Source organism: Rhinoraja longicauda, chromosome 19 (assembly GCF_053455715.1).
Source record: "Rhinoraja longicauda isolate Sanriku21f chromosome 19, sRhiLon1.1, whole genome shotgun sequence".
NCBI classification, from domain to species: domain Eukaryota; kingdom Metazoa; phylum Chordata; class Chondrichthyes; order Rajiformes; family Arhynchobatidae; genus Rhinoraja; species Rhinoraja longicauda.
In genome coordinates, this window is record NC_135971.1 from 13,172,566 (window position 1) to 13,189,720 (window position 17,155).

Here is a 17,155-nt window from a genome sequence, read left to right on the forward strand (position 1 = left end):
CTCCCGGGGTGGCGGGACTGTCTTACGCTGAAAGACTGGAGCGACTTGGCTTGTACACGCTGGGATTTAGAAGGATGAGAGTGGATCTTATTGAGACATATACGATTATTAAGGGGTTGGACACGCTTAGAGGCAGGAAACATGTTCCCGATGTTGGGGGAGTCCAGAACCAGGGGCCGCACACAGGTTAAGAATAAGGGGTCGACCATTTAGAACGGAGATGAGGAAAAACTTTTTCAGTCAGAGAGTTGTCAATCTGTGGAACTCTCTGCCTCAGAAGGCAGTGGAGGCCGATTCTCTGAATGCATTCAAGAGAGAGCTAGATAGAGTTCTTAATGATAGTGGAGTCAGGGGGGGTATGGGGAGAAGGCAGGAACGGGGTACTGATTGAGAATGATCAGCCATGATCATATTGAATTGTGGTGCTGGCTCGAAGGGCCGAATGGTCCCCCCCTGCACCTATTGTCTGTAACTCTCATTTCTTGTACAGCAACGAATGCAATAAGTCGGAAGGAACTGCAGAAGCTGGTTTAAACCAAAGATAGGCACAAAACCGCTGGAGTAACTCGGCGGGACAGGCAGCATCTCCAAAGAGGGGTCCTCGGGCCGAAACGTCACCCATTCCTTCTCTCCAGAGATGCTGCCCGACCCGCTGAGTTACTCCGGCACTCTGTGAAACGTCACCTATCCACGTTCTCCACAGATGCTGCCTGACCCGCTGAGTTACTCCGGCACTCTGTGAAACGTCACCTATCCACGTTCTCCACAGATGCTGCCTGTCCCGCTGAGTTACTCCAGCACTCTGTGAAACGTCACCTATCCATGTTCTCCACAGATGCTGCCTGTCCCGCTGAGTTACTCCAGCACTCTGTGAAACGTCACCCTATCCATGTTCTCCACAGATGCTGCCTGACCCGCTGAGTTACTCCAGCACTCTGTGTCTAGCTAATGTAATAAGATTGGCGACAAAGAGTTCAGCGATGGAATTTTTCAGTGGGGCGAGGTTGGATTGGTTTGGTTTAGCTTATTGTCACGTGAACCGAGGTACAGTGAAAAGCTTTTCATTGCCTCTCCTCCTGCCTCGACCAGCTTGCACCTATAAAAACCAAAACAGTTTCCTTCACCCACTCTGCTCCCTGGTTTACCCCTGAACTCGGCGTGATGAAAACTCACGCCCGTCAACTTGAAAGACTCCGCAACAAAACAGGTCTCACAATTCACTCCCAAGCCTACAAAGACCACATACAGCACTATAAAGATGCCCTCTCCCATGCCCACTCCACCTACTACTCTCAAATAATTCACTCTGGCTCCGGAAACCCCAAAACACTCTTCTCTACAATAAACAAACTCCTCAGCCCCCTGGACACCATCTCCCAATCATTCACAGTTGACAAATGCACCACTTTCCTTTCATTCTTCCAAAGCAAAATAGACAACATCTACAGCACCTTAACCACCAACGCACCTGCTCCCCCTCAAACCACCTGCCCCCCCTCATCCTGTCAACCCCTGCCTCAGTTCTCCCCAATCTCCACCACCGACCTCTCTGAGCTCTTCACAGGAATAAAAACTGCCACCTGCTCTCTGGACCCCATCCCCTCCAGCTTTGTCAAGGCCTGCCTTCCTGCTCTCTCTCCACTTATCACTGCAACAATAAACTCCTCCCTGTCCACTGGCATCGTCCCGCCATCCCTCAAAATCGCTGCTGTCACCCCCATTCTGAAAAAACCTGGTCTCAACCCTGACACCCCAAACAACTTCAGACCAATCTCCAACCTACCCTTTCTGTCCAAAGTTTTGGAACGTGCTGTAGCTTCCCAACTAAAATACCACCTCTCTACCAATAACCTGTATGAAACTTTCCAATCCGGATTCCGCTCCAACCACTGTACTGAAACTGCGCTCCTCAAAATCACAAACGACATTCTCCTCTCCTCCGACGCTGGCAACCTCAACATCCTCATCCTACTTGACCTCAGCGCCGCCTTTGACACCATAAATCACTCCATTCTCCTCACCCGACTTGAAACCTCCCTTAACATCACCGGCACAGCCCTATCCTGGTTTAAATCTTACCTCTCTGACAGACACCAGTTCATCTCCATTAACAACTGTAAATCCCCCACCGCTCCCCTCCCCCAAGGTGTCCCCCAAGGCTCAGTCCTTGGCCCCCTCCTCTTCATCCTCTACCTGTTCCCCCTTGGTCAATTAATCCGCCGTCATGGTCTCAACTTCCACTGCTTCGCCGATGATATCCAGCTCCTCATCTCCACCAAGTCAATCTCCTCCACCACACACTCTACACTGACAAACTGCATTACTGAAATAAAATCTTGGCTTCAATCAAACTTCCTCAAACTCAATTGCAACAAATCTGAAATCATCATCATTGGTCCAAAAATGCTCACCAAATCCACCCAAAACTTCATCCTCAACATTGATGGTTCTCCCAGTATCCACCTCACCTCACATCCGGAATCTTGAATCATCCTTGATCAAACCCTCTCCTTCGACAAACACATCAAACACATCACAAAGACAGCCTTCTTCCACCTCAAAAACATTGCCCGTCTCCGTCCATCCCTCTCCTCCATAGCTGCAGAAACCCTCATCCACGCCTTCATCACCTCCCGTCTGGACTACTGCAACAGCCTCCTCTATGGCGCACCCTCAAAAATCATCAATAAACTTCAATACATTCAAAACTCCGCTGCCCGTCTACTCACACACACCTCGATCCGTGACCATATCACCCCCGTCCTTTATAAACTCCACTGGCTCCCCATCCCCCAGAGAAATCCAGTACAAAATCCTCCTCATAACCTACAAAGCCCTCCATAACCTGGCCCCGTCCTACCTGACTGACCTCCTCACAGGCACACTCCCACCTGCACCCTCCGCTCTGCCGCTGCCAATCTCCTATCCCCCACATCCGGACTAAACTCAGATCCTGGGGGGACAGGGCTTTCTCCATCGCTGCTCCCACCCTATGGAACTCACTACCCCAAACCGTTAGAGACTCCTCCACACTCACCACATTCAAAACATCGCTGAAGTCTCACCTGTTCAGTACTGCCTTCAACCACTGAAGGTCACCTCACCTACTGTCTCCCTTTCTCTGTTCATTTATTTATTTACTTATTTATCTATTTATTAATTTCCCTATGTTCTCAAAATCTCTGTTAAAGCGTCTTTGAGTATATGAAAAGCGCTATATAAATAAAATGTATTATTATTATTATTATTATTGCGTGCTATCCAGTCAGCGGAAAGACAACACATGGCGATCGTTTCGCTGAACGGTCCGCCTAAACCCACCTGATCTCCCGGTGGCTCAGCACTTCAACTCCCCCTCCCCCATTCCCACACTGACCTCTCTGTCCTGGGCCTCCTCCGTTGTCAGGGTGAGACCCAGCGCAAACTGGAGGAACAGCACCTCATATTTCGCTTGGGTAGTTTACCCCCCAGCGGGTATCAACATTGACTTCTCCAACTTCAGGTAGTCCCTGCTTTCCCTCTCTCTCTCCATCCCCTCCCCGTTCTCCCACCAGTTTTACTGTCTCCGACTACATCCTATCTCTGTCCCGCCACTCCCCTGACATCAGTCTGAAGAAGGGTTTCGACCCGAAACGTCACCCATTTCCTTCTCTCCAGAGATGCTGCCTGACCCGCTGAGTTACTCCAGCATTTTGTGTCCACCACATGATTACAATCGAGCCATTTAGAGGGAACTAGACCAAGTGGACCCGTTGGGCCCAAACCTCTCCTGCATTAGTGCAGCACCCTCTCCCCTCCCCGCTCCCTCCCACCACCCCCTCCCTCCCTCCCTCCACCCCCTCCCTCCCCCTCCCTCCCACTACCCCCTCCCTCCCACACACCCCTCCCTCCCTCCACCTCCTTCCCTGTGTCTCTGTGAGTGTGTGGGGGTGCAGGCAGTGCCACTCTCTTCACACTCTCTCTCTCCCCATGCTCTCTCCTGTACTTGTGGTCAGTAGTCTGTATGGGGTGTGAGTGTGTGTGTCTCTGTCTCCATGTGTGTGTGTGTGGGGGGTGTGAGTGTGTGTATCTCTGTCTGTGTGTGCGTGTGGGGGGGTGTGTCTGTGTCTCTGTCTGTGTGTGTGTGTGTGTGTCTCTGTCTGCGTGTGTCTCTGTGTGTGTGTGTGCGTGTGTGGGGGGGGGGCACTCTCACTCTCTGCCCACGCTCCCTCTCTCCCCCCTCTCCCTCTTCCCCACACTCTTTCTCTCTCTCCTGAACTTGTAGTTGCCAGTAGTCTGTATCTGTGTGTGTGTGTATATGTGGGTATGAGTGTGGTGAGTGTGTATCTGTGTGAGTGTCTGTGTGTGTGTGTATCTGTGTGTCTGTGTGTGTGTGTGTATGTGAGTGTGTATCTGTGTGTGTGTATCTGTGCGTGTATGAGTGTGTGTGTATCTGTATCTGTGAGTGTGTGTATCTGTATCTGTGAGTGTGTGTGTGTCTGTGAGTGTGTGTGTCTATCTGTGTGTGTGTGTCTATCTGTGTGTGAGTGAGGTGTGTGTGTCTGTATCTGTGTGTGAGTGTGTGTGTCTGTATCTGTGTGTGAGTGTGTGTATATCTGTATCTGTGTAAGTGTGTGTCTGTGTGTCTGTATCTGTGTGTGTCTATCTGTGTGTGTATCTGTGTGTGTATCTGTGTGTGTATCTGTGTGTGTATCTGTGTGTGAGTGTCTGTTAGTGTGTGAGTGTGTCTGTATCGTGAGTGTGTGAGTGTGTGAGTGTGTCTGTTAATGTGTGAGTGTGTGTGTGTGAGTGTGTGTGTGTGAGTCTGTTAGTGTGTGTGTGTGTATCTGTGTGTGTATCTGTTAGTGTGTGTGTGTCTGTATCGTGAGTGTGTGTGTGTCTGTATCGTGAGTGAGTGTGTCTGTATCAGTGTGTGAGTGTGTATCGGTGTGTGAGTGTGTATCTGTGTGTGTGTGTGTGTGTCTGTTAGTGTATGTTTCTGTTAGTGTGTGTGTCTGTATCAGTGTGTGAGTGTGTATCGGTGTGTGTGTGAGTGTGTATCGGTGTGTGTGTGTGTGTGTATCTGTGTGTGTGTGTGTGTCTGTGAGTGAGTGTGTCTGTGTCTGTATCGTGAGTGAGTGTGTATCAGTGAGTGTGTGTGTGTCTGTTAGTGTGTGTGTCTGTGAGTGAGTGTGTGTCTGTGTCTGTATCGTGAGTGAGTGTGTGCCTGTTAGTGTGTGAGTGTGTGTCTGTGAGTGTGTGAGTGTGTGTGAGTGAGAAAGTGTGTGTTTGTATCTGTGTGAGAGTGTGTGCGTGTGTATCTGTGTATGAGTATGTGTGTGAGTGTGGGCGCAGGCGGGCGCCGGGGCAGCCGTGGTCTCCAGGCAGCGCGGGGTCCTGCCTGCCTGCTGTGCTGTGCGGGGGAGAGAGTGCGCAGGCGCAGCGGCGGCGGGGGGGGGGGAGAGAGTGCGCAGGCGCGGCAGCGGCGGCGGCGGGGGGAGAGAGTGCGCAGGCGCGGCAGCGGCGGCGGCGGGGGGAGAGAGTGCGCAGGCGCGGCGGCGGCGGGGGAGGAGCGGCACGGCCTCGGCTCCAGGCGGCAACGGCGAGCGGTAGAGAGTGCGCAGGCGCGGCGCCGGGCTGGGAGAGAGTGCGCAGGCGCGGCGGCGGCGGGGGAGGAGCGGCACGGTCTCGGCTCCAGGCGGCGGCGGGGGGGAGAGAGTGCGCAGGCGCGGCGGCGGTGGGTAGAGAGTGCGCAGGCGCAGCGGCGGGGGGGGGGAGAGTGCGCAGGCGCGGCGCCGGGGGGAGCGAGTGCGCAGGCGCGGCGGCGGAGGGGGAGAGTAGTGCGCAGGCGCGGCAGCGGCGGGGGAGGAGCGGCGCGGCCTCGGCTCCAGGCGGCGGCTCGAGACACAGACAAACGGAGAGAGGGAGAGGGAGGCGGAGAGAGACACGGAGAGACGGAGAGGAGGAGAAGGGACACAGAGGAGGGAGGCGAACGGGCGGAGACGGAGAGAAAGAGAGAGACGGAGAGGAGGAGAAGAGGAGAGAAGGCCGCGGGTGAGTGCGCATGCGCGCCAGGGGAGCTGCCGACCGGGGGGAGAAGGTTTGGGGGAGAGGGGTGGATGATGGGGGGGGGGGGGAGGGGGGAGAGGGTGGGGGGGGAGGGAGAGAGAGGGTGGGGGGGGAGGGGGGAGAGGGTGGGGGGGGAGGGAGAGAGAGGGTGGGGGGGGAGGGAGAGAGAGGGTGGGGGGGGAGGGAGAGAGAGGGTGGGGGGGGAGGGAGAGGGGTGAGAGGGGGAGGGTGGGGGAGAGGGGGAGGGTGATGGGGGAGGGGGGGGAGGGGGAGAGGGTGGGGGGGGAGGGGGAGAGGGTGGGGGGGGAGGGGGAGAGAGGGTGGGGGGGGAGGGAGAGGGGTGAGAGGGGGAGGGTGGGGGAGAGGGGGAGGGTGATGGGGGAGGGGGTGGTGAAGGGGGGAGGGTGGTGATGGGGGGAGGGGTGATGGATGGGGAGGGAGGGGGAGGGTGGGGGAGAGGGGGAGGGTGATGGGGGAGGGGGTGGTGAAGGGGGGAGGGTGGTGATGGGGGGAGGGGGAGGGGTGATGGATGGGGAGGGAGGGGGAGAGGGGGAGGGTGGGGGAGAGGGGGAGGGTGGGGGAGGGGGAGAGGGGAGGGGGGGGTGAGGGGGGGAAGGGTGGTGATGGAGGGAGGGGGAGGGGTGATGGATGGGGAGGGGTGATGGATGGGGAGGGGTGGGGGGAGAGGGGGAGGGTGGGGGGGAGAGGGTGATGGGGGAGGGGGTGGTGAGGGGTGGAAGAGTGGTGATGGGGAGAGGGGGAGGGGTGATGGATGGGGAGGGGTGATGGGGGAGAGGGGGAGGGTGGGGGAGGGGGAGGTGGGGAGGGGGGGTGGAGGGAGGGAGGGAGATGGTGGAAGGGAAGGAGTTGTGGAGGAAAGAGGGAGGGGTGACGGGAGGGAAGGGTGATGGGGGGAGGGGGAGGGTGATGGGTGGGGGTTTGGGGGAGTGTGAGGGGTGGGGGGAGGGGGTGATGGGGAGTGGTGATGTGGAGGAGAGGGGTGATGGTGTAGAGAGGGGGAGGAGGGATGGATGAGAGGGGGATGTGGGGGAGGGGTGTGAGAGGGGGTGGGTGGGGGCGAGGGGAATGTGGAGGAAAAGGTGGTTGTGGGGGAGAGGGATGTGGAGGAGAGGGTGGATGGTGGAGAGGGGGAGGGTGATATGTGGAGGGATGAGGGGGAAGGGTAATGGGTGGGGAGAAGAAGGAGGGGTGATGCTTGGGGAGGGGTGATGGGTGGGAGGTGATGGGTGGGGGAGTGGGATGAGATAAGGGGTAGGGGGGATGGTGGGGAGGGGTGGGGGGATGGTGCAGAGGGGGAGGAGGGATGGGTGGGGGATGGGGAGGAGAGGGGGATGGGTGAGGGTGGAGGGATGGGGTGGGGGGATTGATGGTTGGGGGAGAGGGAGAAGAGGGAGTGGCGATGGTTCGGTTAGAGGGGTAGGGGGGGATGTGGAGGAGAGGGTGATGGGGAAAAGGGTGAGAGGGTGGAGGAGGGATGGGGGAGGGGTGATGGGTGGGGGAGAGAGAGGAGAGGGGTGGAGAAGATAAAGAGGAGGAAGGGTTGGGGGGAGGAGGGGGGGGGGGTGGTGCCGCCCTAAAGAGGGGTGTGAGTGTTATTCGGGGTGGTGGACTGGGGTATTGTGATAGATGGAAGAGCTTTGCATTGGGGTTAGTACTGTGATAACGGAGGTCTCTCAGGCACCGTGGTCGGCTACTGTGCCAGTTATGGGTGGAGGGGGAACCACTGTGTGTTTGTCCGGGGAGCCCGGGTCATTGAAGGTTTTCTGATCTCAGGTCTGCCTTTGACAAGCAGGTCATTTTTTTAACCCCTCGGGTTAAGTGGGACCAGAGGTTTCTCTCTAAACGCTCAGCACTACCTATCTACCCAACTCCCTTTCCCCTGATTCTCAGTCTGAAGAAGTGTCTCGGCCCGAAACATCACCTATTCCTTTTCTCCACAGATGCTGTCTAACCCGCTGAGTCACTCCAGCTTTTTGTGTCTATCTTCGGTTTAAACCAGCGTCTTCAGTTCCTTTCTACACATCCCTGTCCAGAGCCACTTGTGGCAGAAATTGTGGGTCTTTTGTTGTCCTTGATGCCTACCGACACTTAACGGTAGAAGGTTATAATAATAATAATAATAATAATGCATTACATTTATATAGTGCTTTTCAAACACTCAAAGACGCTTTACAGGGATTTCTAGAACATAGAGAATTGAATAAATAGATAAATAAGTAAACGTACAGAAAAAGGAGACAGAAGGTGAGGTGACCTTCAGTGGTTGAAGGCAGTGCTGAACAGGTGAGACTTCAGTGATGTTTTGAATGTGGTGAGTGAGGAGGAGTCTCTGACGGTTTGGGGTAGTGAGTTCCAGAGGGTGGGAGCAGCGATGGAGAAAGCCCTGTCCCCCCAGGATCTGGTCCGGATGGGGGGGGGGGACAGGAGATTGGCAGCAGCAGAGCGGAGGGTGCAGGTGGGAGTGTGCCTGTGGAGGAGGTCAGTCAGGTAGGATGGGGCCAGGTTATGGAGGGCTTTGTAGGTCATGAGGAGGATTTTGTATTGGATTCTCTGGGGGATGGGGAGCCAGTGGAGTTTGTAAAGGACGGGGGTGATATGGTCACGGATCGGGGAGTGGGTGAGTAGACGGGCAATGTATTGAAGTTTACTGATGATTTTTGAGGGTGAGCCATAGAGGGTGAGCCATAGAGGAGGCTGTTGCAGTAGTCCAGACGGGAGGTGATGAAGGCGTGGATGAGGGTTTCTGCAGCTGTGGAGGAGAGGGATGGACGGAGACGGGCAATGTTTTTGAGGTGGAAGAAGGCTGTCTTTGTGATGTGTTTGTCGAAAGAGAGGGTTTGATCAAAGATGATTCCAAGATTCCGGATGTGAGGGGAGGTGGATACTGGGAGACCATCAATATTGAGGATGAAGTTTTGGGTGGATTTGGTGAGCGTTTTTGGACCAATGATGATTATTTCAGATTTGTTGCAGTTGAGTTTGAGGAAATTTGATTGAAGCCAAGATTTTATTTCAGTGATGCAGTTTGTCAGTGTGTGGTGGTGTAGATTGACTTGGTGGAGATGAGGAGCTGGATATCATCGGCGAAGCAGTGGAAGTTGAGACCATGACGGCGGATTAATTGACCAAGAGGGAACAGGTAGTGGTTGTGGCTGCGCAATGGCTGGACGGTTGGCAGCATTTCTGGAGAACATGGGCGGCCGACGTTTTGGGTCGGGACCTCTGGTGTTGGTTGTGGAGTTCGAACGTTCTCCCTGTGACCGCATGTATTTCAATAGACAATAGGTGCAGGAGTAGGCCATTCGGCCCTTCGAGCCAGCACCGCCATTCAATGTGATCATGGCTGATCATTCTCAATCAGTACCCCGTTCCTGCCTTCTCCCCATACCCCCTGACTTTGCTATCCTTAAGAACTCTATCTAGCTCTCTCTTGAATGCATTCAGAGAATTGGCCTCCACTTCCTTCTGAAGCAGAGAATTCCACAGATTCACAACTCTCTGACTGAAAAAGTTTTTCCTCATCTCCGTTCTAAATGGCCTACCCCTTATTCTTAAACTTTGGCCCCTTGTTCTGGACACCCCCAACATTGGGAACGTGTTTCCTGCCTCTAACGTGTCCAACCCCTTAATAATCTTATATGTTTCGATAAGATCCCCTCTCATCCTTCTAAATTCCCGTGTATACAAGCCTAGTCGCTCCAGTCTTTCAACATACGACAGTCCCGCCATTCCGGGAATTAACCCTAGTAAACCTACGCTGCACGCCCTCAATAGCAAGAATATCCTTCCTCAAATTTGGAGACCAAAACTGCACACAGTACTCCAGGTGCGGTCTCACTAGGGCCCTGTAAACTCACTAGGGCCCTGTACAATTTCCTCCGAGTGCTCTAGTTTCCTCCCACACTCCAAAGACGTGTGGGTTTGTAGGTTAATTGGGCTCTGTAAAGCAGCCCCTGGTGTCGGGAGTGAATGAGAAAGTGGGATAACGTAGAACTAGTGTGAACGGTGATCGATGGTTGGCGTGGACTCAGTGGGCCTGTTTCCTTGCAGTATCTTGAAAACTAAAACAAAACTAAACATACCAACAGGGAGGTTTGGATGCAGTTTATAAACTATTGCTTCGGCCAAGACTGGAGGGTTGTGTGCGGTCCTGATTGCCAGAGAATGGGAGGACGTGTTTGCATGTGAGAATGCAGAGTCCCTTCTTTACTTTAGACTTTACTGATACAGCACGATAACTTGCCCTTTAGCCCACTGAGTCCCCACCGACAAACAATCACCGCGTACACTCGTACTTCCTGACACGCCAATTTACACCAATGCCCATTGGCCTAGAAACTTGCACGTCTTTGGAGTGTGGGAGGAAACCAGAGCACACGGAGAAAACTCACGCAGTCACAGGAAGAAAATACAAACTCCGTACGGACAACACCATTGGGTGGCACAGCGGTAGAGTTGCTGCCTTACAGCGAATGCAGCGCAGGAGACCCGGGTTCGATCCTGACTACGGAGTTTGTACGTTCTCCCCGTGACCTGCGTGGGTTTTCTCCGAGATCGGTATGTAGGTTAATTGGCTGGGCAAATGTAAAAATAAATAAAAAATTGTCCCTTGTGTGTGTTAATATGCGGGGATCGCTGGGCGGTGTGGACCCGGTGGGCCGAGGGGCCTGATTCCGCGCTGTATCTCTAAAATCTAAAAAAAAATAAAATTTAAAACTCCGGACAGACAGCACCCGTGGTTAGGATTGAACCCGGGTCTCTGGCGCTGTGAGGCAGCAACTCTGGCGCTGTGAGGCGGAAACTCTGGCGCTGTGAGGCGGCAACTCTACTGCTGCGCCACTGTGCCGACTTAAACATTTTCATCCAGAGGGTGGTTGGAAGCTGAGGTGCACTGCTGGAGTGGGCGTTGGAGACAGAGACACTCAGAGCATTCATGAAGTATCCAGACAGATGCTTGACTTATCGTGCTGCAGAAAGCAATGTTCTGAATGTTGGGGGAAATGGAATCACTGTTGACAGTACATCATGGTCGGCACAGGCATGATGGGCTGAATGGCCCAAGCTCGGCAAGACCATCACCAAGGCCCAGCAGTCAAGTACGAGTCGCACCCTGCCCACTCCCTCTTCTCCCCTCTCCCATCGGGGCAAGAGGTGCAGAAGTGTGTAAACGCACACCTCCAGATTCAGGGACAGTTTATTCCCGGCCGCGTGTCAGGCAACTGAACCGTCCTACCACAACCAGAGAGCAGTGCTGAACTACTATCTACCTCTTTGGTGACCCTCGGACTATCCTTGATCGGACTTTAGTAGGCACAAAATGCTGGAGTAACTCAGCGGGTCAGGCAGCATCTCGGGAGAGAAGGAACGTGTGGCGTTTCGGGTTGAGATCCTTCTTCAGAAGGAGGGTCTCGACCCGAAGCGTCACCCATTCCTTCTCTCCTGAGATGCTGCCTGACCCGCTGTTAATCCTGCATTTTGTGTCCACCTTCGATTTAAACCAGCATTTGCAGTTTTTCTTTTCCTACACATCTTGATCGGACTTTGCTGGCTTTACCTTGCACTAAATGATATTCCCTTATCATGTCATATCATATCATATCATATATATACAGCCGGAAACAGGCCTTTTCGGCCCTCCAAGTCCGTGCCGCCCAGTGATCCCCGTACATTAACACTATCCTACACCCACTAGGGACAATTTTTTTTTTTACATCTACCCAGCCAATTAACCTACATACCTGTACGTCTTTGGAGTGTGGGAGGAAACCGAAGATCTCGGAGAAAACCCACGCAGGTCACGGGGAGAACGTACAAACTCCTTACAGTGCAGCACCATAGAGTGATACAGTGTGGAAACAGGCCCTTCGGCCCAACTTGCCCACACCGGCCCACATGTCCCAGCTACACTAATCCCACATGCCTGCAATTGACCCTTATCCCTCCAAACCTGTCCTATCCATGTCCCATCCTCAACTACCTCCTCTAGCAGCTTGTTCCACACACCCACCATCCTCCGTGTGAAAACGTTATCCCTCGGATTCCCATTAGATCTTTTTCCCATTACCTTGAACCTATGTCCTCTGGTCCTCGATTTCCCCAACTCTGGGCAAAAGACACTGTGCATCTAGCCGATCTATTCCTCTCATGGATTTTATACACAAACTCAAAAAAAAAAGATATATCTCTTAGGGCTAACGGAATCAAGGGACATGGGGAGAAAGCAGGAACGGGGTACTGACTTTGGATGATCAGCCACGATCATATTGAATGGCGGTGCTGGCTTGAAGGGCCGAATAGCCTCCTATTTTCTATGTTTCTATGTCTCTTCCCTCTGCAGTACTCTGGCAAGTGGTGCTCTGCAACCAGAGAGAGTGCTGAACTATCTGCCTCGGACAATCTTTCATCGGGCTTTACTGGTTTTACCTTACACTAAACGTTATTCTCTTCTCGTATATCTGTACACTGTAAATGGCACGATTGTAATCGTGCGTTGTCTTTCCGCTGGCTGGTTGGCACGCAGCAAAAGCTTGTCGCTGTACCTCGGTACACGTGACAATAAACTGAAAGGCCTGTTTGCTTGCTGCATGGCTCTGACTTACAGGAGCAGCAGCAGCTGGTTCAGCTTTGCTTCTGAATGCACAGCCGACCTCATCCACAGTCACTTTGTGACATGAGAGGGTAAGGGGCTTGCAGCCGGGCCACTGCAGGCTGAAGGGGCTTGAATAAATATGCTGATTCCTGGGATGAAGTGGTTCGTCGGTGAGAAATGATTCTGAACGATGCCATGACAACCATTGGAATTGTTAGAAAATGAGAGGTAATCTTGTTGAGACCAGCGATTCTAAGCTGAGGCGATGCTTCATCTCATAGAAAGATAGAAAATAGGTGCAGGAGTAGGCCATTTGGCCCTTCGAGCCTGCACCGCCATTCAATATGATCATGGCTGATCATCCAACTCAGTATCCCGTACCTGCCTTCTCTCCATACTCCCTGATCCCTTTAGCCACAAGGACCACATGTAACTCCCTCTTAAATATAGCCAATGAACTGGCCTCAACTACCTTCTGTGGCAGAGAATTCCACAGATTCACCACTCTGTGTGAAAAAAAACTTTCTCATCTCGGTCCTAAAAGACTTCCCCCTTATCCTTAAACTGTGACCCCTTGTTCTGGACTTCCCCAACATGGGGAACAATCTTCCTGCATCTAGCCTGTCCAACCCCTGTAGAATTATGTAAGTTTCTATAAGATCCCCCCTCAATCTTCTAAATTCCAGCGAGTACAAGCCCAGTCTATCCAGTCTTTCTTCATATGAAAGTCCTGCCATCCCAGGAATCAATCTGGCGAACCTTCTCTGTACTCCCTCTATGGCAAGAATGTCCTTCCTCAGATTAGGAGACCAAAACTGTACGCAATACTCCAGGTGTGGTCTCACCAATGCCCTGTACAACTGCAGCAGAACCTCCCTGCTCCTATACTCAAATCCCCTCGCTATGAATGCCAACATACCATTCGCTTTCTTCATTGCCTGCTGCACCTGCATGCCTGTAAATGCCACTTGCTCTCGTGAGCCATCCCACAGCCTTGCTGCTAACAACACCTCACCCCGGCAGACAGACGCAAAACTCTGGAGTAAATCAGCGGGTCAGGCAGCATCTCCAGAGAGAAGGAATAGGTGACGTTTCCGGTCGGAACCCTTCAGGCTTGAAACACTGTCATGGAGCACGAACGATTTCTGGACAGCACAAGAGTTACGGGTTGTGGGAACCGGGCAGAGAAGCGCCTTGCAGATACAAGGAACTGCAGGTGCAGGTTGAAGAAAAGACACAAAGTGCTGGGGCGGCGCTGCGGTAGAGTGGCTGCCTCACAGCGCCCGAGACTCGAGTTCGATCCTGACTACGGGTGCTGTCTGCACGGAGTTTGTACGTTCTCCCGGTGACCGTGTGAGTTTCCTCCGGGTGCTCCGGTTTCCTCCCACACTCCAAAGACGTGCGGGTTTGTAGGCTAATTGGCTAATTGTTCTTGTAAGAAATTAACTGCAGATGCTGGTACAAATCGAAGGCATTTATTCACAAAATGCTGGAGTAACTCAGCAGGTCAGGCAGCATCTCAGGAGAGAAGGAATGGGTGACGTTTCGGGTCGAGACCCTTCTTCAGACTGATGTCAGGGGACGGGACAAAGGAAGGATATAGGTGTTAACTTATTTACATCGGCGAAACCAAACACAGGCTCGGCGATCGTTTCGCTCAATATCTTCGCTCAGTCCGCCTCAACCAACTTGATCTCCCGGTGGCTGAGCACTTCAAATCCCTCTCCCACTCCCAGTCTGTCCTTTCTGTCATGGGCCTCCTCCAGTGCCATAGTGAGGCCCACCGGAAATTGGAGGAACAGCACCTCATATTTCGCCTGGGCAGCTTGCAGCCCAGCGGTATGAACATTGACTTCTCCAACTTTAGATAGTTCCTCTGTCCCTCTCTTCCCCTCCCCCTTCCCAGTTCTCCCTCTATCTTCCTGTCTACACCTATGTCCTTCCTTTGTCCCGCCCCCCTGACATCAGTCTGAAGAAGGGTCTCGACCCGAAACGTCACCCATTCCTTCTCTCCTGAGACGCTGCCTGACCTGCTGAGTTACTCCAGCATTTTGTGGCTAATTGTTCTTAGTGCGTAGGATAGCGCGAGTGTACGAGGTGATGCTGGTCGGCGTGGACTCGATGGGCTGATGGGCCTGTTTCCACGCTGTGTTTTCAAAGTCTAAAGTCTAACTCAGCGGGTCAGGCGGCATCTCTGGTGAACATGGATAGGTGACGTTCTGGGTCGGGTCAGGGGGTATGGGGAGAAGGCAGGAACGGGGTACTGATTGAGAATGATCAGCCATGATCACATTGAATGGCGGTGCTGGCTCGAAGGGCCAAATGGCCTCCTCCTGCACCTATTGTCTATTGGGTCCCTTCTTCACGAGCCTCTGCATCCAACACAGCATTACACTCGCCTCCAAAGTCATCCCATTCTTAAAAATGTACCAGGCCAAGTGGTCCCGTGGGGCCCAAACCTCACCTGCATTGGTGCAACACCCTCTCCTCCTCCCCCCCGACTCCATCCCCCTCAACCCCCCTTATCCTCAAACTTCTCCCTCCCTCCCCCCTCCCTCCCTCGGAGATGGATTTAAACTTTAAAATGTGAATAACTTAAAAAATATAACACCGGTTTCAATGAAACTTCGTCCATTAGCACCAAAGGGACGACAGTGAGTAAGGTGGGCCTAAGATTGTCGTGCTAGGAACAAACAAACGAGAGTGTTAGTATATGGATGACATGCTAATATGGACAGGTTGTACGGGGCCGTTTTCAACTCTGAACCCTTTGTGTTTTGCAGAGAAGTAAAAGCCAGGGATGGCCATGATCGAGGTCACAGTGAAGACGCTCGACTCTCAGAGTCGAACGTATGAAGTGGATGAAGAGGTAAGTACCCACTCTGTAACCTCAATCTCGCCGCTGGTCATTATTGTAAAGTTTATGCGCTCACCATTGTTCATAAGTGACAGGAGCAGAATTAGGCCATTGGGCCCATCAAGTCTACTCCGCCATTCAATCATGGCTGATCCATCTCTCCCTCCCAACCCCATTCTCCTGCCTTCTCCCCGTAATCCCTGACACCTGTATTAATCGAGGAGAGGGTTTGATCATCTTGCCCACGTTAGATCTTTGCCGGTGCAAGCTTCTCGTTGCACTGCAAAAGGCTTGTTAATCTCTTTTACGAAACACTGAAAGGTGAGAATTTTATCTTCAGGGGAAAAAAAGAACCACACCCATTAAAAACTGGGGCTGGATTCCAAAATCAGATTGAATCCAGTCCAGATTTTATGAAATCATCTATCCTGAGCAAAATGCGGTCCATCTCCTTCATCGCATTCCACTCCTTGGAGACCTGGTTGTGAGGGCATTTGCACTTTCCATAACACACTCAAAACATCTTTCCGTTTATATATAGATTTTATTTTACGGATCCTTGGACTAATTATTAATTGCGTGGCGGGGGGACATTTAAGCTCGTCGACTCCAGACATGGGAGAGAGATGAATCGTGTGTCAATGGGAGTGGGAAGAGAGGAACACCCCACTCTATCCAGGTCGAAGGTATCACAAAATGCTGGAGTAACTCAGCGGGTCAGGCTGTTGTTCTAACGCACTAACTCAATTGTTCTACGCACTAAGAACAATTAGCAGATCAAAGGTAGACACAAAATGCTGGAGTAACTCAGCGGGTCAGGCTGTTGTTCTAACGCACTAACTCAATTGTTCTACGCACTAAGAACAATTAGCCAATTAGCAGATCAAAGATAGACACTAAATAGCGGGTCAGGCTGAGTCGGGTCTGAAGAAGGGTCTCGACCCGAAACGTCACCCATTCCTTCTCTCCTAGATGCTGCCTGACCTGCTGAGTTACTCCAGCATTTTGTGACACATTCGATTTGTACCAGCATCTGCAGTTATTTTCCTCCACTCCTCTATCCAGGTCGGGTGTGTATTATAGACAATAGACAGTAGGTGCAGGAGTAGGCGATTCGGCCCTTCGAGCCTGTACGCACCGCCATTCAATGTGATCATGGCTGATCATTCTCAATCAGTACCCCGTTCCTGCCTTCTCCCCATACCCCCCGACTCCGCTATCTTTAAGAGCTCTATCTAGCTCTCTCTTGAATGCCTAGCCCCTGAACGCTCAGATGTGGGCATGTAACATACAATACAATATATCTTTATTGTCATTGTACCCAGGGGTACAACGAGATTGGGAATGCGCCTCACATACGATGCAATAATTTAATTAATTTAGACAACAGCAACCCAACGAAACAATTGTAACAGTTTTAGACAGGATAAAGTGCAAGTTGATCTATGCGTTGTGACCATCCGGCTCAGCAGGACCGGTTCATAGCAGCTATGGCCCTGGGGATGAAGCTGTTCCTGAGTCTGGAGGTGCGGGCGTAGAAGGCCTTGTATCGTCTGCCCGATGGAAGGAGTTCGAACAGACTGTTGCAGGGGTGTGAAGAGTCTTTGTGGATGCTGGTGGCTTTTCTGAGGCATCGTGTG

General features: G+C 52.6%; 1 protein-coding gene across 4 annotated transcripts in view; it reads left to right on the top strand.

Annotated features, from left to right (window-relative positions):
• The first annotated feature begins 5,832 nt into the window (after positions 1-5,832).
• The window catches only part of LOC144603142 (large proline-rich protein BAG6-like), a 96,416-nt gene continuing 85,093 nt past the window's right edge, over positions 5,833-17,155 (top strand). For all 4 annotated transcript variants that reach the window (XM_078416299.1, XM_078416300.1, XM_078416301.1 and 1 more), the window contains exons 1-2: positions 5,833-6,033; positions 15,442-15,527. In XM_078416299.1, coding sequence (XP_078272425.1) covers positions 15,459-15,527 — 69 coding nt within the window. In that variant the 5' untranslated portion in view covers positions 5,833-6,033; positions 15,442-15,458. The remainder of the gene's footprint in view (positions 6,034-15,441; positions 15,528-17,155) is intronic.